We start from the raw sequence: 23,255 nt of genomic DNA on the forward strand, positions 1-23,255 counted from the left end.
CACTCAGAGCCATCATTGAGGAGGGTAGATCGCGTGGGAGACGGATCTATTGTAGCTTTGTGGATTTCCGCAAAGCATTTGACACAGTGCCTAGAGCTAGATTGATGCGCAGATTACAGCAAATGGGAGTACCCACAGAGCTCATTTGGGGGGTCATAGCATCATACAGGTCACTAGTGGGGCAGGTACGCACCTCAAAGGGTCTATCCACACCGATTCACTCCACTATTGGCGTGAAGCACGGCTGCCCGCTCTCTCCTACTCTGTTTGGTAAGTATGTGGATGAGGTTTCTGACTACATTGAGAGAGATGGTGATAGAGGTGCACAGCTGGCAGGGACATGGATTCCATTATTGTTATATGCTGATGATATTGTGTTGATCTCCGACTCTCCGGAGGGGATGCAACGTCACTTTGAATAGGTTTGCCCAAGAAAGTGGTTTGTCCGTCAACCTTGGTAAAACCAAGGTCATGGTATGTAATACCACCCCACAGTGGATCAGGAGGTCAGCCCCAGCATTCACATACGGCCAGGAGACTGTGGAGTATACACATGCGTACACTTACCTCGGAGTGGTTTTTAGTGGGCCAGCATTCTCATTGAGGAGGGAAGCAGAGACTAGACTGACCAGAGCCCATGCAGCATTGGGTAGATTGGAGAGGATGTGTTCACAGGTTCAGTTTCCTTAGCCTCGGACGAAGCTCTGGCTCTTTGACACTCGGGTGGCTTCTGCATTGCTTTATGGAGCTGAGATTTGGGGACCTTCATTGGATCATCACGGGAGGACAGGCCGCAGTGATGGATGGGGGGACATGGAGAAGCCTCTGGTCTCTATGATCTCGCGGCTCATTAGAGCCAAGGCCTCAATACCACGTGCTACTGTTTGAGCAGAGCTAGCGGCCCCCCCACTAGTGGTTGAGGCGCTCACCAGATCTGTCTCCTTCATACACCACATCTGGGAACTTCCCAGAGACAGATATTCCCGCCTTGCACTTGAGTCCTCTCGACAGTTAGCCATGCAGGGAGATACAATACGCTGGTATGGGGAGATGACATCATGGTTTCAGGCGCATGGGTTCAGCATAGACAGATTGCCTCCCTTCTAGTACTCACTGGATGCACCCTCTCTGACTCTTACACAGTCTGAGATCACCAAGCTCATCCGCCAGGACTTGACTCAGCTAGACACCAGGAGGACATGGATACAGCCAGCACAGGAGCTGGACACGAAGATGGCTTTCTACAAAGAGCATCTTCTCCAGCTTACGGTTGATGGTTTTGTGACGAGGCCCAGATACATGGACACCCACTTGTCTCATGGGGTACGATGTGTTATCGGCCAGATACGCACATCTTCACGCCAGCTGCGGATCGAGACTGGGAGATACAGCAGAGTACCAGCAGAGGCCAAGACATGCCCCCTGTGTGACATCGAGCCTGAGACAGAGTTGCACTACACAAGCCACTGCCCTATGTACTACGAGATACGAGGCCGCTTCCATTGCTTGTTCAGAGAGGGCTTTGGACCATTCTCCAGAGTCATGCAGTACGAGGATCAGAGATGCTTGGGTTTGTTTTTGCTCGAGCTACGCAGACACAGAGAGAGCCTGATGAGAGGAGAGGCTAGCTAGTCTAAGAGACAGATCACAGATTTCTTTAGAGTTGCTGGACACCCGGAGGAGTTACTACCACAGCAAAGCTCGTCGTCTCACACCAGAGGCACACTGATCGACCGAGCGACTAAGCTGGGGAGATCCAGACGCCCACGACTGCGGAGGACTACACAGCATCGCTGGAGGCTGCATCAAAGGATTCGGATGCTGAATCTCTTGTGATCTAGCTATCCCAGCTAGGTGCTTAGTTCACACCTAGTAGTTTAGGATTCCATAGTATTTTATTGTGACATTTGTCATTTCATTTTTGTCATCTTGTTACTCTGACTTTGTATCAGATCCATCACATTGTAACTTTCTGGTCTCATAGGTCACTTTGGCCTTTTGAAGACGTTAATATAACATTTCATTTCATCTCTCTCTCTCTCTCTCTCTCTCTCTCTCTCTCTCTCTCTCTCTCTCTCTCTCTCTCTCTCTCTCTCTCTCTCTCTCTCTCTCTCTCTCTCTCTCCAATTCAGCCGCCAGCCTTCCCCTATCTCTAGCGCTACCTCCCGCAGTACACGGAGTTCGTTTTTCCATACTCGGAGCGACAGGTAACAATTGTGAATTCACAATACGAGTTGTTTCGTGTTTTTGCTTTTGCAGGTACTCCATCACGGAGAAGGAGCAAAGAGGCCCTCGGCCTGTGCTCAAGGATTCCGAGAACGGAATCGGGAACCGTCTGTAGGGCTTCACGCTCAAGGAACAGACAGAAACAGAATTGAGAGCGCGCGCAATCTAGGAGAATATTGGTACTAGGTTACAGTTCTCGTCCTCTTTCCACCCGCAAACAGATGTGCAATTGGAGATTGCCAATTCACTAGTTCTGGACTTGTTGAAGTCTTACATCTCTGATCAAAAAGCTCAATGGGAGAAGTTTTTGCCCTTGGTGGAGTTTGCCTACGACAACACAATGCATACGTCTACAAAAAAGGCGCCAAATGAGATCATTGAGGATGCTAAGAAAATTCCACCTATTCTAAGCACCAATGATAAGATTTTTGAAGAAGATCAGTATGCTCGAGATCTCGAGACTGCCTTTGCAAAGGTGCGCTAGGCTCTTGAGAAGTCTCAAGCAAGGCATAAGAAGCCAACGGGCAAGCATCGACGTGACCTGCAGTTGGAGGAAGATGATTGGGTGCTTTTACGGTAAGGGTAAGGAGCGACTTTTTCCAAAGTCGAGTATGAGATACTATGGCCCTTTCCAGATTCAGGAAAAGATAAATGATGTATCCTTCAAATTAAAGTTACCTTATACTTGGAAGATTCACAATGCATTTCATGTGAATCTATTAAAACCTTTAAAAGGTGAGATGCCAGTGGACAAGGAGCCTGAGGAGCAACCTGAAGCGGAAGAGATCGAGGAGATTCCCGTTCCAGAATAGATATTGGCTCACAAGGAAAGGAAATTGAAAGGTAATGTGATATGCCGGTATCTAGTCAAGTTTAAGAACTATTCGGCATTGGATGTGAAATGAATAGAGGAGGACCTAGCAGATACTCCTCAGATTTTAGAACTTTACCTTGAGGCTTTTGGTCTAGCTTCGACTATTCCAAGAGTTACCGATCATCAGCGGGTTAAATCTGGTGAGTTGCGGACTGCACAAGAGGGGAGTTACTCCACTCCTTTGTCACAGATTACCCAGATGGATTGAAGTCACTGATCTCTTTACAGCTTGCAGGGGTACTGATTGACTGACAGTATTTTGTTGTATGACTTAAAGAAATGAAGTACTTTGTAATGGGAATTCCCTAAATGATTTTGATATATGTGCTCTCTCATGTGTGTGATATTTGAGTGCATGATTGAAAGACGAAATGACTGCAGCATTTCGGTCTCGATTCACCTAAGGGCTGATGTGGATATGATAGTAACAAGATTTAGTCAATCCAAACATGTGCTAGAGATCGGTGAGATCTAGATGTGATTGCTAAATCCATTACGATGACCATGATTCTCATCAAAGATCTCGACAAGGATAGTGATGTGAATGTCATGTGAATGTTCAGTGATTATCGTCTTCGTGCAAGTACTGGATATGTGTTGTCTAGTGCATCGGTACTTAGAGTCAGTGGCGACTGAACTGGTTGCTAGCTTATGCTGGTTTCGCAAGCATAATCGAGGGCGATTACATTTCTTTCAAGATGGGGATATGTCACAAAGTGCTAACGTGGCATGACCTAAAGGATAGACTCCGAACAAGAGGAGGTCAGAGCCCCGCTAAAAGATGCAGAAGAAGTTGTCACACCTTGCAAAACCTATCAAAATGAAAGGACATCCAATTTTATAAGTTGTACCACCTTATGGGTCCTGTCCGATGGGCCCCAAAGGGACTAAGGCCATAAAAATATGCGTAAAAGGTTGATGACGTGACGGTTATACGGACCCTCGAAATTTGCATTGTTGACCTGGTTGTTGTACAGATTTCCGCGATTCGAGCTGCTGACGAATCACCTGTACAGAAATTCCGCAATTTGCGTTGGCCAACCTTTGGGACCCGGATGCTTTTAGACTTGAAGCTTTTCATGTACACTGCTTTTGAAAGGCCCAGGGCCTATAAATAAAGTGTCAGGGCTTAGCATGCGAGCACTGCTGAGACGAGGACCCTCAAACATAGTACTTAGAAGCATTAATAACAAAGAAATACCAAAAGGGGTGCCACTCTTTGGGGCCAATCGCTCTCTCAGTTTTATTCAGCTCTTTCAGTTTCTCGCATGCATTGTGGTAAATTTTTGACTTGGACTGTCCAAGTCTGTTACACACAACAAGAGAAAACATCTCCTGAAAATCGATGCATGCCTTCTGCACATATCCCTTTGGCAACAAGCATAGCTTTGTACTTGGGTTTGCCATTGACAGTTTTGATTTTGTACTCCCACTTGTTAGGAATGGCTTTCCTACCCTACGGTAACTTAACTAAATCCCAAGTATCATTGGCATGCAATGCCTTGATTTCTTTCTGCATAGCCAGCTCCCACTTGCTCTTAGAATCACATGACATGGCCTCTTTATATGTAAGAGGCTCTCCCTCATCTGTCAACATAGTGTATTACAAAGAGGGGTCAAATCTATGAATCGGCCTCCTCACCCAGCTAGATCTCCGCACCCAATGATCTACATTATCTGGCATAGATTCTAGATCAAGAGGGACGACGACATCATAATTTATGGATTGTTGTAAATTTAGCATGTTCTCTTAGCTGCAAATCGACCTCAGGTGCATGCAATGGCTGTTCAACATCTTCTGGCACAATAACCACTAGCTCATTGAGAGTTTCGGGCCTTTGTGATACATCGTGAGGCTCAATAGGATGAAGTTGAGGTAGCCATACTCTATAGCCCATTTCTCCTTCATTTTCATATCCCATGAAGATTCCTTTCATGGACTTAGCATCAAGCTTGCTCCTCAACTCAGGCCTCACATGCACAGATGCCTCACCCATACTCTTTACAGGCATGCTACACACATCAGAATGTACAAGATCCAGACAATCAAATTTCAGGAGACACCAAAGTAATAAGAATTTCTCACTTGCTTTCCATATTGGCATTCATTACAAAAATAGGCTTTAAGCCCTTAGTATCAACACGAGAGGAAAGAACATCGACGAGTCCTTTCTGGCTCATATAGCCTAATCTTTTGTGCCAAAGCTCCGAGTGAGAGGCAATCTCTGCTATAGCAACAAACTTGCCTGGCAAGGCTTTGCAATGCAAGAAGTAAAGTGTCCCCTTCTTTGCGCCCTTAACAATTTGCATAGCACCTTTTGTGAGCTTCCAAGCACAACCACTGAAAATGGTGTTACAACCATGCATATTTAAGCTATCCAACAGAGAGCAAACTCTTCTTGATGCCAAGAACATATCTGACATCATGCAAGACAAGTTCTTGTCCATTATCAAGGGCCAAATGAAGAGTATCTATTCCATCAATCGTGCAAGCATGATTATTTCCGAGATAAACTTTGCCATAACTGTCTGCATCAAAAGTGGCAAAACACTCCTGAGATGGAGTCACATGAAAAGAGGCACCTGAGTCCACTATCAAGGACTGGGACAAGCCATCACTCATAGACAACAAAGCGTCAATGACATCACCCTTGGTGATCCGCATGTCCTATGCATCATTTATGTCAAACAGCTCCTCAATCATCACATCGGAGGTTACATTGACCTTCTCCTTGTTCTTGGAACTATCAGATACATCTGCCTTGTCATCCTTTTTTTTCTTGTCACCCACAGTTTTTTCCGTTCTTGCTCTTTCTTAAAGTACCTACAATCTGGCGTCTTATGGCCTTTCCGACCACATTGATAACAAGAGACATCAGATTGCTTGCCTTTACTCTTGCTCCTATTCCTTTGACCAGCATTAGCATTCCTTTCATTTGTCCTGCCTCTAACCATGTGAGCCGAAGCATTAGCCTCACCACTTGCCTTTCGTCTAATTTCCTCATTGAGGATAGAACCCCTTACTCCATCAAAGGTAAGATTTGGGTTATTAGACAATGAGACCACCAGGGCCTCCCAAGAATCAGCCAAGGTCATAAGCAAAAATATGGCCTTTTACTTATCGTCAAAAGCCGGCAAACCAGAGTAGTGCAACTAGGAAAGAACACCTCTAAAAGCACCAATGTGCTCAGCTACAGACTTTGCAATATCCAATTGCATATGCATCAATTTACGCATCAAGTGCACCTAGTTCATCGGCGTCCTGTTTTCACAAGTGGCCTTAAGCTTTTCCCACACAGCATAGGCAGTGTGAAGACCCTTCAGATTTACCAAAATTTCATCCATAACAGCCATTCTTACATACGAAATAGCCTTTTTGTTTAAATTAAGCCACACCTCATCTGTCATAGCTGCACGCTTTGCATCTTGCAGTGCACCATCGCAATCTTTAAAGAAAAGAATGCCTGCATTCTCTCTTTCCACAAATCGAATCCAGTGCCTTCGAATCTCTTGATTTCAAAGAGATTCTTTACGTCCGAAAAGGGGAGGCCATATTATAACTTTTGTGCACAAAAAAACTAAAAATTATATTTTTTGCAAAAAAAAACAGGAATTAGTAATTTGCTGAAATTTCACTGATTTTTGTAAATTTTTTGCAAAACCAAGTGCCACAAAGGTAATACTCTAACCTGAAATCTGAAAGAGCTCATAGTAACGCATACGTAGCTTTGGATAAAATCTCTCCTTACCCTTCTTCTTTCTAGGGCGTGCCTTCTCAAATATAAGAAGCACCCAATCATCTTCCTTCAACTGCAAGTCACATGGATGCTTGTCTATCGCCTTCTTACGCCATTCTTGAGACTTCTGTAAAGCCTCCTTAACCTTGACACAGGCAGTCTCAAAATCCAATACCAAAGTTATCTACATGAAATATCTTGCCTTGGTGCACTGTACAGGTGGAATTTATTTGCCACCCTCGACAATCCAAATGATACTTTACTGTCGAAGTGTGAACCTTGTTGTAAGCGAACTCCAATGGCAAATACTTCTTTCTCCCACTGAGACTTATTTTCAAGGATGTAGCACTTCAACAAGTCTAATTCCATTGAGTTGGTAATCTCTAACTGTCGATCTGTCTATGGATGAAATGACAAAGAGAAGTTGATCAAAGTACCCACATTCTGTCACACTTCTCTCTCCGGAGCAAACTCACAAATCTGATGTCTCTATCTAAAACACCAGATACCCGCATCCCATGTAGAAGTAATGCTCAACACCCTTAAGTGTCGCCTTGATGCCCGATCCCCAACAAAAGGAGAATTGTGGCACTCCGTCGACACCTTTGGCCTCCAGCCACGTGTCACATACAACACGGTCTTTCGCATCAAATACCCTTCCTTTAGAGAATCTCCTAAAATTCTCTCCCTGCTCTTTACCATGTTGAAGCTCTTACTAAAATCCAGGTCCATAGCATACGGCTCTCGCATCATATCAAGATCCCGATGGTGCACTGGTATAACAACCGATATCGATGGCTTGCCAGACAAGAAGTCTGCAACCACATTCTTCTTTCCTTCAAGTACACTGTCTGGAAGTGGAATTAGATGGGGGAATAGCAATCTATTTCCATTAGCAGCAGTTTGGTTGGGTATGCAGTTTTGGCAAGAACCCCTTATGTTTGTTTTTTGCACTTCGTTATCGAACAGAAAAAATTGTTTTTTCCACTTCGTTATCGAACAGAAAAAAAAATCATGCTACTGCGTTGACCTAGACAATTGATAATAGCATGTGTTCCCCTCCACATATCATTGGGTAGCAACTTGGGCATGCACTCATTTCTTTTTGTTGAATCTTTGAGCTTCACACTTGAAGAGCTTTAAGTCCGTTTGAAGGTTTGACTCTTCACACAATACTTCAAAAAAGAGACCATGTACCAAAAAAATCTGAAAGTCTTGTATTGACTTCTCAAGAAAATCATCTCAGAACAAAAAAGATACACCAAAATAACAAGCCAAATCTGGTGCAGAGAACGCGAACCTCTGATGGAAATGGTTCCATTGTGGTGAAAGTTGGAACTAGGGTCAATCCTATACCAAAAGAATAAGCCAAAACTAGTGCACAGGAAGTAAACTTTTGATGGAAACTGTTCCATAGTAGTGCGATTTGGAACAAAAATGAGGTGGCTTTTTGAGAATAAAAGCCCAAAGACTCATTTGATCGCAGATAATAAAATAAGGACATTGACACATAGCTTCATACTGAGTAAAACAGATGATACCACACACACATGAGATCAGTAGTTTAAAAACAAAGAGCGAGTGAGTGCACAGCAGAAAGAGCATACCACACTTCTTGAATCATGGCGACACCTTCCCAAACAGAAATCAAAACCATCTTTGTAGAAACCTGACCCATACATTAAAACAAGCTTTTGTAAAACAGAGATCTTTTTAACTGGCAGTTTTGTTTGATTTTATCTATGCTTTAGGGTCCAACATCAATCTAAAAAGATACCAGCGGAGGCATGATGTGCTACTTTCACTTTCCTTGCAACATCATTCGAAGTCTGCAAGGACAACAAGAAGTCAGGCATCCTGAAATCTGTGATTGGCAAAAGAGAGGTAGTAATGGGTTACCTGATTTGGGTTTAAGCAACAAGCCACACAGTATTCATAAGCATTGCAACATTTGGCAGTCACGTTGCATCCACTGCAACACAAAAACAAATTATAATGATTTCAAAGCAACAAGTGTTTTACAACATTAGTACTTCATGAATTCTTCTGCTAATGTATGTGGCTTGGTCTGATGATGCCATTGACAATTATTTCGCAAAGAATAACAAAATGCCGTGGGACGCTGATATTGGGTCGGGCAGCCAGCTTGGGTACCTATGTAGGTGCAGGTAACTCAGAAAAGAAGGGCTTGTCCAACCTCCCCTTATTCCTTTATTCCATTCATTGAGAGTGGACCTTGCATATTGCGGCAGGCCAATCCACGTGAGGTAGAAAAAGCAAACTTGGTGTGACCGCAAGGCCTCCAAGGGGAACACCCACAGAAAGGAGTTGAGCTTGGGTAAGAGAAGCAAGTTCAGAATAGTCTAAACTCACGACTTATAAGAGGGGATAAAACACTCACAAAACTACAAAAGCAAGAGACACAAGAAAACAAAGGGAAAAAAAAAATGAATCACTTTATTTGCTACTAAACAAAACTAGATAAAACAAACCATTAATCACTTGTGTTTCTAAAAAAGGCATACACAAAATAAGTTGAAGCATCTTACTTGGCTCAAACTTGAAACACATACTTAACTTTAAACTAAAAAGGATAAGACATCTCATAGACTTAATCCTAGAAATCAGACTCCACACAACAACTTCTAAAGGAACAAATTCTTAAGTCCTAATGTAAGCTAAAAACTAGAAATGAATACTACTACAAACCTACGAAGAAGAGGCTGAAAATACAAAGAAGTACAAAGATCCAAACTTGACAATATGTGACCTCAACTTCGGAATTCCGCAAATTGCACTGACTGCTTTTAGCAGTTTTGGAAACTAGTTGCTTTTGGGACTAGTTTGCTTTTGAGTTAGAAGCTTTTGGGGCTTTGCTTTTGGGGTATCCCTTGTAAGAATAAATAGACCCTTAGGGGCCTCACTTTGCAGAGCATCTGGACGCAAAGTCTGAAAGCAAGGGTCCCTCGCGTGTTGTACCTTGCCCAAGCATTAATATAAAAATAAATACCTAAAGGGGCGCCAGCTTTTGGGGCCAATACCTCTACGCACGGAACTACGTCGGGCATAGTTACGAGGAACGTTCATCTAGGGGGCTAGAACGCCGGAATGGTGTTCCGGGGCATAGCCATGGCGGGGAACGTCTTGGAACGGCCAAGCGTTCCAGCAGGTTTTCTGTTACCGGAAAGGGGGGGGCTGGAACGGACAGAACGGACGGGAACGGTCAGGAACGGCCGAAACGGGATAGCAGGCAATCAAGCAAGCCGAATGGCCAAATTCCTGTCAAAAGTCATTTTTCTGGCCAGCAGTCAAAAACGGACAGATTTTATAAATGTTGGATTTTTTTTAAGTGAGCAAGCCTATATAATGCAAACCCCCTCACCCCTTCCCTTCACAACATACAAGTGAATGCTTCAAGCCTTCAATGCACCATTGCATTGTTCTACACTTCTAACCTCTACCCTCTCTCTCGAGTCTCACTCCCTCTCTCTCTCTCTCAATGCTCAAGCTCTCTCTCTCTCTCCCTCTTGAGTCTTGACTCTTCCTATCTCTATCTCTCTCGAGCTCTCAAGGCTCAAGCCTACATGATACGCATTCGCCATTGAAGATTCAAGAAGTTCTCATTGCTACAAGGCTTGCCTCTCTCTCTCTCTCTCTCTCTCTCTCTCTCTCTCTCTCTATATATATATATATATATATATATATATATATATATATATATATATTGGAGAATTTTCGGCAAAAATTGCAAGGACCTGCAGATTTACAAAATACAGAACAGCTTTGACAAAAATTAGCAGAAAATCAGAAAATCAAAATCAAAAATGTATGATTGATATGAGGAAAACATATGTATGCATTATGCGGGACATGGATGTATGCGTGATGTGGACGTAGTGGGTTGGCCTTGCAAAAGTGCAGATTGTGTTTTTGATGGAGGTCATGAGCGCTTCGCCAGTGTGTAAGCCCAATCCGAAGGCAACCTTTGTGCTTACAAACAAGCGGATAACACAAATGGAAAGGGAGATGAAAGAATGGAAAACAGATACGGAGGGATGGTGGAAAGAGTAGGCCAACCTTCTTCAAATGTTTCTCAATGAAGGCGCGCAGTGGAAGAAAGAGAAAGAGGACTTGCATGCAAAGCTACAAGCACTTAAGGCGGACTCCAAAGCACTTAAAGAAGAGGTCTCAGCTCTCAAGCGAGAGCTTGCTGATAGAGCAAGCAGTGAACTAGAGGAAGGGGAATTCCAGCCTTCGGTGATAGAGGAAATCAAGGTCATCAAGGAGCAAGTACGGATGATCAAAGAGGAGGAGAAACAGAAGGTGGTAAAGACGTCTTCGTGGATGGATGCGATCACGAAGACGCAGAAGAAGGCGGATGAGGCCGAGAAACCACATCTGTCCCCACTCCTACGATCATCAACATGACTCTAGAAGAAGAGCAGCGAAGGAAAACTAGAGCTTTGCATAAAAGAGTAAGTAGTCTAAAAGACCGAGATGATGTGGAAGAGGAAGTCGAAGAACTTCTCCGCATGATGGGTAGTGAGGCTACTCATACAAAGGCATGGAGGGTGGGGAAGAAGACACAAGGCAATGGGGAGACTTCAAAAGGGAGAGCTTTAATCATCCGTTTCCCATCCATGGAATCAAAGGACTTCTTGAAGAAGCGTCCTACACTAAAGAAGACGGGCATATTCCTTGGAGATGACCTCACTCTCACACAGCTTGACCATATGAGACAGCTAATGCCAGAGATTCAAGCGGCAAGGGAGAAGGGAAAGACTGCCTTCTACAAAGATGGCCGGGTGGTGATTGTAGAGCAGCGCTCCACATGACGGTGCGAGACCTATGGGACCACACTCAAAGTTGCCACTTGGAATTGTAATGGATCTATGCGACTTGATGTGGGTGCTTTTGAGGATAGTTTTACGAGAAGAGACATCGTCTTCTACTCTGAGACATACTAGGCCCCTGGGCAGTCTATGCCTCACATTAGTGGATATAGATGGAAGACAGCCTGTAGACAGGAGACACAATCAAAGCAAAGAGGGCGGGGCTCAGGCGGAATGGCAGTGTTATTTAGGGAGGAGTGTCACAAAACGGGAGCGTACACGAGCACTTGAAAATCTGAAAATTAAAATACTGTCGCTCTTGCACGGGAAATTTCGACTTCCGTGCTTCGTAGTCTCGCGATCTCTTGCGGCAGAGTCTTCTCTTGCTGACGTTGGTACCCCCCGTGAGTGAGGGCATTTGGTGCTTTTATAGCTCCCTGGCCACGGCACGAATAACTGCTCACGTAGAGATCGCGGCAGTGTTCTTTTTTTCTTTTTTCTTTTTTTTGGCGCTGTTCTACCCGAAATAGAGAGAGAGAATTCGCTGGCTGGTTTTGTTGCTTTATCTTCTAAGTATACCTTCATAAGTTCAGAATAGTCTGAACTCACGAATTATAAGAGGGAATAAAGCACTCATAAAACTATAAAAGCAAGGGACACACGAAAAGAAAAGAAAAACAAAAACAAACAAACTAACTAACTAAATCACTTTGATTGCTTCGAAACAAAACTAGATAAAACAAAACATTATTAACTTAAAAATGTTTTCAAAAAAGGTATGTGTAAAATAAGTTGACGCAACTTACTTGGCTTAAAACAAGTACTCAACTTTAAGCCAAAAAAAATAAAAAGGATAAGACATCTTAAAAACTTAATCCTCGAAATCAAACTTCACACAACAACCTATAACGGAACACATTCTTAAGTCCTCAGGTAAGCTAAATATGAAATCGAAAAATGAATACTACTACAAACCTACGAAGAGCAAAGAACCAAACTTGACAATATGTGATCTCAACTTCACTGCTTGTCCAAACAGGAAGAATAAGATTATCACCTTTATCATGCATAGCTTGGACAACGGCTATGACATCCCTACTCACGTCGTCAGTGCCCAAGAGTAGGTGCAGGTTTATATAGAGGTCATTCATGCTTTGAACGTACTCTACAAAACCAACGAGCTGAGTTTCTATCACCCTCCGGAGGTGATGGGCATACTCAGCCATGATAAAGGCTAGCAATTGTCAAGCTATAGTGAAAATACTAGAAACGCTAAAGATCAAAACAACAACATAAGGTGTTATTAAGTCAAACAATAAGTCGGCTTTTTAGCTCCCCACTTCTATTGAATTTACTACTGATTATCTTGAACATTCCAAAGGAAGAAACACTAAAAATAAACTTACTACGATGCAAAAATGAACGAACTTTTTTCATGATTCTTTTGAATGAGTATCCTTTTTCAACTAGTAAAGAAATAAGATGGCAAGATTGAACAACAAAAGTAGATTTACTAGAACAAAGACGAGAAAATCTAAATAGTTGAGAGCAAATGACACCGTACTTAGCTAAAAGAGAAATGTTCGAAGAAATGTGAGGCATGCGGATGATTTTTAGATTGGCATATTCTGGTTCAAGGCGCTTATCATAGATATTTACTTCTAATCCCAAGAGAGTCTGAAAAATCTTAAGGTCTAAAAAGGCACAACAATCACTGTTTGTGGTACAGTTAAGTTCACAAAACTCCTTGGGATAAATCCCTCCGCCTACAGAACTCGAATTCAAGTACATAAAATCTTGAAAAGAAGGAACGTCAGCGACAAAAAGATCATCTACAAAGCGTCTTACATTGCATAACTTGTGCAAAAATATTGGGCAAGTGTTAGCAAGGACAAGACGCTCCATAAAATCAAACTCATAAGTAAAAAGATAGAAATTAGCAAGAAAAACAGCACAATTGGTTCCCATAGGGATACCAATTGTTTGCTTGAAAAGAGAGTCGCCGATGGTTATATATAAATTGTCCAAAAGAAAATCTAACCAAGATATGATGTCAATGTCATCTACAATCATGGTGAATCTCTTTCTTCCTTTGTCTACATCTACATTCTTATTTTTCAGCCATAAGAAGTCAAAGTTCAAGGCTGACTTTTCTACTAGCACTGCCTTGTACCTATCCTTCTCAAGCTTGAACGCAAAAACTTTTGAAATAAGAGACTTGACTCTAAATTTAAGATCCTCCAAATTTAGCTTCGTGTATAGCGTTGTAAAGTCAAAAGTTTGGAGACATAAAGGAGAAGATTTCTCCTTAAGGCTTCTTGAAGAGTTCAAAAACTTTAAAACAGGAATCACACCTACTACGTGGCTTTATCTTCTAAGTGGCTGTCCACTTATTAAGTGGGCGGCCGGCATATTTTAAAATTGGTCTGAACCTGCCCAAAAACTCAATAAAACCTTATAAGTTAAAACCAATGCATTTCACAGCACTTCCCAGGCGTCCCCGGATGCAACCACATGCACGAATGCATTGCAAACATAGATTCCTTGCGGGAAAGCGTCTACCTTCCCGCGATTGTTCCTGCTTTTCGTCACCCATCATGTGACGCATCAGGGGCACTCGTAACCCGGCCCTTTCCACCGAACGTACGGAAACTCCTTTGCGATGTTTACCGTCACCCATCAAATGACACATCAAAGTTGTCCGTTCCTGATGGCAGTTCCTGTAGCTACAATCTTTTTAACAGTTCGTAGTGCACATAATAAAATATCATTAAAAAAAGATTAGTCATTAGAAATAAGAAAATAGTCCAATTAGCAACATCCCTCTGGCTTCTAAACAGTTGACCTCAACTGTAGTGCTTGGACATATACCTCCAGTATCTCGGGATAAGCTGCTAATTCCTCCTGCGTCATCCACTGAGCATCTAGATTCGAATAGTTCTTAAACTTAACCAAATACTTCCGTGTTATCTTTCCGGATTTGAGAGACCGCTCCTGATGACTTACTATCTGCTCCGGTTGGAGTAAAAAAAAAATTAGTCATTAGAAATAAGAAAATAGTCCAATTAGCAACATCCCTCTGGCTTCTAAACAGTTGACCTCAATTGTAGTGCTTGGACATATACCTCCAGTATCTCGGGATAAGCTGCTAATTCCTCCTGCGTCATCCACTGAGCATCTAGATTCGAATAGTTCTTAAACTTAACCAAATACTTCCGTGTTATCTTTCCGGATTTGAGAGACCGCTCCTGATGACTTACTATCTGCTCCGGTTGGGAGTATTTCTTTCGTTTCCTCAACCTCAGGAGGTTCCTCAGCACTAGGCTGGCTTGGAGGCGGTCCCACATACGGCCGGAGTAAACTGACATGGAAAGCATTATGGATCTTCCAATTAGGCAGTAGCGCTAATCGGAACGTGACATCATTTACTCGCTCAGTGATCTTAAACGGCCCATAATAACGGGTAGAAAGTTTTACCACCTTCCCCTTATGAGACGCTTGTTTCTTAAGTCTTGCCTTCTCAAACTTGAGTAAGACTAACTGTCCGACTGTTAAGTCTAGATTCCTTCTGTGCTTGTCTGCAGCTTTCTTATGCTTTTCCTGAGAGCGTAGAATAGCTCTCCTAACTTGCCCGTAGGCTGTGTCCAAGTCCCGGACAAATTCATCTATTGCAAAGATCTTATCCTTAGTTAAAAGGATGGGTGGAAGCAAAGGCTTACCATATAGAATCTCAAAAGGTGCTTTCCCTGTCGATGAGTGTATGGTATTGTTATACGCATACTCGACAAGAGGCAAATATTTCTCCCAGTCAGATTGCCGGTCTGACACATAAGCTTTTAACATATCCAATACTGTGGAATTGGCTATCTCACTTTGCCCGTCCGTTTGAGGATGGTAGGCAGATGAAAAATTCAGCTTTGTACCAAGATTATCCATCAAGGCACGCCAAAAATTTCCTGTCATGCGAGGATCTCGATCACTCACAATAGACTTAGGCATTCCATGATGCTTAAAGATCTGTGCCAGAAAGACCCTAGCCATATGATCTGCTTTTATCGTTTTCTTGACTGGTATAAAGTGTGCTTGCTTGCTAAACCTGTCCACAATGGTCCAGATCGCGTCATTTCCAGTCTGAGTTCTAGGGAGGTCCATGATGAAGTCCATGGCAATACTTTCCCAAGGTTCATTAGGCACAGGCAAAGGTTGTAGCAACCCAGGCGTCTTATGCCGATCATACTTCACTTTTTGGCAAACCAAACATTCCCTGACATACTTATCAATGTCTGCTTTAAGGCTAGGCCAAAAGAAATATCTTTCCATTGCTAAGGTCGTAGGGAGAATACCCCGATGACCCGCATAAGGCGAAGCGTGTGCTTCATCCATGATCTTCTTTCTTAATGGTTCCACCACACATATGGCCTGATGGTGGTAGAGATAATCGTCCCGAATGGAATAGGGAAACTCATTCTCTCCACGATGTAGCTTTTCCCAAATGGTGGAGAAGTCTGGATCATTCGGATACAAATCCGGTAGTGCTTCTAATTCTTGGTGATACACCGAAGTGATAGCGTTCACCCTTGGCCGCCTAGACAATGCATCTACGACCACATTCTTACTCCCAGCCGTGTGAAGGATCTGGAAGTGAAACATAGACAAAAAGTTTGCCCACCTCATCTGCTTCTCAGATAGTTTCCTTTGCGTAGGAAAATACCGCAAACTCTGGTGATCAGTCTTGATCACAAAATCCGCTCCTAGAAGATAGTGCTTCCAGTTGGATAAGGCGTGAATCACAGCCGAGAGTTCCTTTTCGTAGATTGATGCATGCAACTCTACATCCTTAAGACGTCTGCTTTCGTATGCCACTGCATGGCCTTCTTGGTTTAACACTACTCCTATGCAATCGCCCGAAGCATCGCAGTAAACCTCGAGTGGTTTCCTTAAGTCAAGCACTATCAAAATAGGTCCATGGCTTAGCAAGTACTTGAGCCGATCAAAAGCTCCTTGTTGTCTCGATCCCCATCTGAAAGGAATCTTCTTCTTTGTCAAATCATGAAGTGGTCCTGCTACATGAGCAAACCTCGGACAAACCTTCGATAATATGAACATAATCCCAGAAAGCTACGTACATCATGTACCGTAGTGGGAATAGGCCAATCTTCTACCACTCGGATCTTGGCAGGATCCATACTCACTTGATTGTGAGAGACTATATGGCCGAGATAGTGTATCTCTGAGAGAAAGAACTCGCTCTTCTTTGCATTCACATGCAACTCATGCTTTCGCAATTCTTGAAACACTAAGTCTAAGTGCTTCCGGTGTTCCTCTTCTGACTTAGAGAAGATGAGTATGTCGTCAAAGAATACTCCCGTAAAAGCTCGATACAGGCTGAAAATGCGGTCCATCATGCGATTGAATGTCGCAGGACCATTGGTCAAGCCGAAAGGCATTACCAAAAATTCATATAGTCCAAAGGTTGTGCGGAAAGCAGTCTTATGGACATCCTCAGGGGCGATCCGTATCTGATGATACCCACTCTTTAAGTCTATGCGACTAAAGACACTTGCACCCTGCAACTTATCAAGTATATCATCAATCCGAGGGATCGGAAAGCGATTCTTGATTGTGATCTTGTTTAAAGACCTATAGTCTATGCACATTCGAAACATGCCATCTTTCTTCTGCACCAGTAGAACTGGAGAGCAGTAGGGTGAAGCACTTGGCCGTACTAACCCTTTCTCTAGAAGCTCGTTGGCTTGCTTCAAAATTTCCTCTTGCTGAGCAAGACTCACCCGATAAGGGGGTTGATTGGGAGGCGAGCTACCCGGTATGAGATCTATGCGGTGATCTTCCTGGCGTACCGGAGGGAGATCATCAGGAGTGTTTCCTTGAACATCTGGAATTGAGTTCAAGCTTGGGGGTGCGGGTTCCTTCCTTGCTTTCTCTTGCCTCGTAGAGGCTTGTTCTTGCCGTTGTTGCTATAGCGGGCAATCCGGTTTCATATGTCCTTTCTCGCCACAGTAGAAGCATCTTCCTTCCTCTCTGAAAGTTTGAAGTTGAGTAGGAGAAAGATACTTAGTTCGCTTGCCAGTCCCCTTTGGCTTCTTAGAATGATCATCGTCTCTACATGGAGGACTTCAAACTGTCTGATGAAGGACAGTGCTTTGGAGATGTCTCTCCGTCCATTGTAAGTTTCGAACTTGATGTCCTTGTCGCCCGATTTGAAGACTCTCATGCGATGTTGAGACTTGCGACCATGCTTCTTGAATCGAGGCTTATCTTTAGGTTGATGAAGAGTAGTAACAGTAGCGGCTTCCTCCTTTCTGACGAGATGATCGAGAAGTAGAAGTATACTCAGGAGAGTAAGATGGAGATGAGATAGAGATGTCCTTGCTCTCGTCTAGCAAAGAGAGTGCTTTTTCCTGGCCTTTCCTTGAAGTAGGCCGTTCATTCCGATCCGAAGATCCTTTGTGCACCTCGACACGTTCTTCTTCTCTTGCCTCCTGTGGACTCACGCCAACAGAGTTGTTTGGATGCTTGGCTGCATCAGTTCCATTTGTTTTCTTCATTCAGCCCAAAAGCTTTTGGACGTCTGGCAACAGTAAGATTTGTTGCAACTCCGCAAGTTGAGCTTGCACTTGTTGAAGCTCCTCTTCAACGCTTCTCCCTTGGCTCGACATGGTTCTTCCCGTTCTTCCCAGAATCGTCCTTCTTTGCAGAGAAAGAGAGGAGTCCGAGCTCTGATACCACTGTCACAAAACGGGAGCGTACACGAGCACTTGAAAATCTGAAAATTAAAATACTGTCGCTCTTGCGCGGGAAAAAGCGACTTCCGTGCTTCGTAGTCTCGCGATCTCTTGCGGCAGAGTCTTCTATTGCTGACGTTGGTACCCCCCGTGAGTGAGGGCATGTGGTGCTTTTATAGCTCCCTGGCCACGGCACGAATAATTGCTCGCGTTGAGATCGCAACAGTTTTTTTTTTTTTTTTTTTTTTTGCGTTGTTCTACCCGAAATAGGGAGAGAGAATTCGCTGGCTGGTTTTGTTGCTTTATCTTCTAAGTGGCTGCCCACTTATTAAGTGGGCGGCCGGCATATTTTAAAATTGGTTTGAACCTGCCCAAAAACTCAATAAAACCTTATAAGTTAAAACCAATGCATTTCACAACACTTCCCAGGCGTCCCTGGATGCAACCACATGCACGAATGCAATGCAAACATAGATTCCTCGCGGGAAAGCGTCTGCCTTCCCGCGATTGTTCCTGCTTTTCGTAAAAAGCTTCATTGAACCCATCTTTATTCTTGTGCTTGCGTTCTTACGCGTATTTTCTTACTCAGTTCGGATTTCCTCCTTAGCCTACGGGATGCCCCCTTACTGATGCACCCGTCACCCATCATGTGACGCATCAGGGGCACTCGTAACCCGGCCCTTTCCACCGAACGTACGGAAACTCCTTCGCGATGTTTACCGTCACCCATCAAATGACACATCAAAGTTGTCCGTTCCTGATGGCAGTTCCTGTAGCTACAATCTTTTTAACAGTTCTTAGTGCACATAATAAAATATCATAAAAAAAAGATTAGTCATTAGAAATAAGAAAATAGTCCAATTAGCAACAAGGAGTTGCAACCATTGATACATATAGCCCGCAGGGATGAGCAAGCTAGGTACATGTGGGTGAGATTGAGAGCAGAGACAGACAGATATCTTTACATTGCTATTTGCTACTTTCCCCCGAGTACGTCAGTTTATGCACCACCTAGAGGACAGTCTCCCTTTTCTATTTTGGATGATGACTTATGGGAGTTCTCTAGAGATTGTGACATCATCATTCTAGGAGATTTCAATGCTAGGACTGCCCATCATCAGACAGTATTTTATGATACTTCAGAGGAGATGCAGAGAGAGCTGGATGTTGCAGAGACGGGCCTATCCAGACTATCACAAGATGGAGAACACACTGAGTATGGACGACACTTGATAGACATGGGGACTGCACATGGATTGGCCATCTTGAATGGCCTACAGAGACTTCCCGCTGCGGGGGGTTTTACATGCTTTCCACACAGACATGGAGCTAGCACAGTGGATTATGTCATGGCACAGCCGAGCCTCATCTCTAGTATCCACAATCTCACGGTTGGACCCAGACCTGTTGGTGTGACAGTGGATCATGCTCGTGTCAATGACCATCTCTTTTCAGTTTAGTGTAGCACACAAGCTACGGACAGCAACCCCTACTCGCTACACCTTCACGCGAGAGACAGACTCTGCATACATAGATGGGATCTACAGACACCTATGCACAGAGGAGCCAGGGCGACCTCTGGAGGAGCTTACTACTGTATTTACACAGACACTACATGATGCAGCACAGCAGAGGCATACCCACATACCCAGCCTGAGCAGAGACGCCGTTCGGGGAGCATGCCCCAGAACAGTTGGTATGATGAGGAATGCCGGGACACTATAGCTAGACTTCAGAGGGAGGTGCTTTTGGGGGACGTCACTCACAGACAGTCACAGATTGACTTTCGACGCCTAGTGTGGCGGAAGAAGAGGGCATTTTTGGCTCGCCTAGAACAGGATCTATACCAGCTATTCTTGGGTCAGGACTCACGCATCAAAATTTAGGGTTAGGTTCCTTCCATAAGGTCGTAGACAACCACAACATGGTCCATCAGCTCTTGGACAGACAGTGTTCCTCTAGCGGCAATGGTAATCCAAACACATAGCAATCACATTAGACCTCCAAGGTTATCAGCTCGAGAGGAGACATCTACTGAGAGATGTCGAGAAATTTCAAGATATAATCTGCAAGAGTTTCCATGGCAAGCATTTCTGAATACCCCACTCTGCCAGAAGTTGCACTCCGAAGGAAGATGTCGGAAACCATATGACTTCGAGCAAAAAAATTTCTTAAAAGCTTGCCAAGTCCTTGAAGTGTGCAGCTTGGTAGCTATAGACATCAACATCTGCATGGCACTGCTTTTGAGAAAACCAGTGACTCGAAACAAATCTTGGATCCTTCTCTTGCAAGTAATCTTTTATGGCTTATGCCCTGTAAGACATGAGCCATGAAGACGGGAGCGTGCCTGATGCGCGATGAAGTAAGGATGGGAGTGGCTAATAAGTCCGGGTCGGGAGTCGGGAGTCGAAGATACTTAAAGTACAATTCCATTAGTCTCTAGTTTGCTTTGTCTGCTCTTTGGTAGGACCGGTATGCTTTCAGAAAAGCACACGACTGATGCTCTGATACCATTGTCACAAGACGGGCACCACGTGCCAATAGAAAAGAACAGACTGAACAGACTTTTAGCACTTCAATAACAACTGAACTGAGAGAGAGAGAGAGAGAGACGACACGCGACACGGAGTGGCGGAATTCCACTCCAGAGAATATTGACACCAAACCTTGGCACCCCTTTCGATATTTCTTTATACTGCATCAACATAGTACAAGCCAGTACTCGAGACTCTGCACCTTCTCCAGGAAGCATGCCAGACAATGAGCCCATGGCCTCATATTTAAAGGCCCTAGGCCCCAAAAGCAGTTTTACATGAAAAGCCTTCAAACTCAAAAGCATCTGGTCCAAAAGCAATGCCAAAAAGCAACCAACGTAAATCACGGAATTCCGTACAACTGCCACGTCAACAATCAGCGCAAAACACGGAAATCCGTACAGTGCCAAGTCATCATGACAACGGAAAATCCGGAGCGTTGTACAATTGCCACGTCATCAGCTTTTGCGTAATTCTTGGTGTGTGTGTGTGTGGGTCCTGCTTTTTAATTCCTTTATGCCTCTTGGGCCCCATCGGACGGGGTCCCATAAGTTGGTAGGACTTCTTCTTTTGTTGTTGCTTGCTCTTCTTAGGGTTTAGGCCCCTCGACCGGGATTTGCAAGTTGGCTCCATTCTTCAGTGGCTTGACACGTCAACAGTTTGTGACACGTCCTCATCTAGTTGCCCAATCATTATCCCTTGAGCTAGTGGCCCATTCACATCACTAAAAGATACAGACAGTGGTGGCCATGAACTTTCATCGACCTCAAACATTGTGGGAATAGCCTCTCTCTCTTGTGAAGAGGAGCCCTCTTCTTTCCTATCAACCATCATGAAATTCCAAGTACCTGTACTTTGTGTCTTCGCCCAAAACAAACCAAGGCTCACTTCTCGAGGAAAAATTTTGGCAACATAACGTGCCAAACCCCTGTAGCTCAAAAGTACACTATCTAAGACGGTTTGCCTTGAATTTTAGAAGCTTTCCAGTGAGCTGCACGTCAATTCCAGCAGGCTGTAATTTCCTGTTTTGATCATTGTCACGTGCCCAATGCCCTATATAAGCACCCCAACTTCCAAGGCTTCCCTGAGGCTCTATTGGTGTTATTTTGCAGTTTAGCTGTGAAACCTAAACGTGCAACTAAACACAGCAGGCTGTAATTTTCTGTTTTGGATCGTTTTGAGCGGAGCAAACACGTTTGTGTCTCAGGAGCTCCCACACACAATCAGACAATTCCCTTGTGATTCGGATGAGTTTTCATGCGAGAAAACGTTTTCACAATTTCTCACGATGGAATTGTGCATACTTGTGGGGGATTAGCAATTAGCTAATCCAGTTCCTGTTCGGAAGGCTCTTGCTTTGGCAAACGCACATAAAACCCACAGAACTGTACATGGTCACTTGACTAGTCCAACTAGTGGGGCATTACCATATATACAAAGGGGAGAGAGAGATGCATGAGAGAAGATCATCGTGTTACATGAGACCATGGAAGAAGGCAAGCTTTCCATTAAAGCTTCCATCCTGAAAATCCACTCAAAGAAACTGAAACTCAGCCTCCCCTCCTCAAATATTTGGGCGCCCCTAGCTAGGATGAGGCCTTCTGGAGTGTGTGTTGGCTTGCAAGTTTCTCTCCTACTGCCATGTGTCCAGTTTGCCCCATTTGGTTTAATTCCTAGTACCCACCAACTTATAAAGTCCTGTCGAGGGGCCTAGCCACTTTTCTACTAGTCGGATTTCAGTGCCAACTCTCGGCCAACGTTGTTTCACACTTGCCATGCAATGTCCAGGCATAAGGGGCGCCAATATTTGGGGCCAATGCATCTTGGCTCGGAACCCCGTCGTGCCATATCAACACTCTCTCTCTCTCTCTCTCTCTCTCTCTCTCTCTCTCTCTCTCTCTCTCTCTCTCTCTCTCTCTCTCTCTCTCTCTCTCTCTCTCTCTCTCTCTCTCTCCAAGTTTAGTGATTTTGCAATTTCTGTTCGTGTGTTGCTGTTGATTTCTCGCTTGGAGCGTCCAAGCTTGTAACATTAGCACTGGGGAGTGTTCCCATACAAAAGCATTAGTACCAGGCCTAGGTAGTTTAGCATGTGAAGCATCTCTTATAAATGGATTTTTAAACTTATTAATCATTGGGTGGGGTTTTTAAAGCCTTGCCCAACCTAGCAATCATTGCCTATATAAGTGCCTCTAGAGATCACCATTCTTATCATAAGAACAACAATACCCTCTCAGGGGCAGCCTGCTCTCACATGCACATCTAACCCTACGTGCATGTGGACAAGCTGTAGCTCCTACTTCTAGGGTTTA

General features: G+C 43.9%; 1 protein-coding gene across 1 annotated transcript in view; it reads right to left on the bottom strand.

The window, feature by feature from the left end:
- Positions 1-23,255, bottom strand: part of LOC147443139 (glycosyltransferase family protein) — a 47,558-nt gene that overhangs the window by 10,785 nt on the left and 13,518 nt on the right. Inside the window, exons 4-6 of the mRNA XM_086529058.1 lie at positions 8,737-8,809; positions 8,615-8,666; positions 8,445-8,506 (exon numbers count right to left, since the gene is read on the bottom strand). Of these exons, the coding sequence (XP_086385184.1) occupies positions 8,445-8,506; positions 8,615-8,666; positions 8,737-8,809 (187 nt within the window). The remainder of the gene's footprint in view (positions 1-8,444; positions 8,507-8,614; positions 8,667-8,736; positions 8,810-23,255) is intronic.

This window comes from Adiantum capillus-veneris, chromosome 14 (assembly GCF_014529385.1).
Source record: "Adiantum capillus-veneris isolate H3 chromosome 14, ASM1452938v2, whole genome shotgun sequence".
Lineage (NCBI taxonomy): Eukaryota > Viridiplantae > Streptophyta > Polypodiopsida > Polypodiales > Pteridaceae > Adiantum > Adiantum capillus-veneris.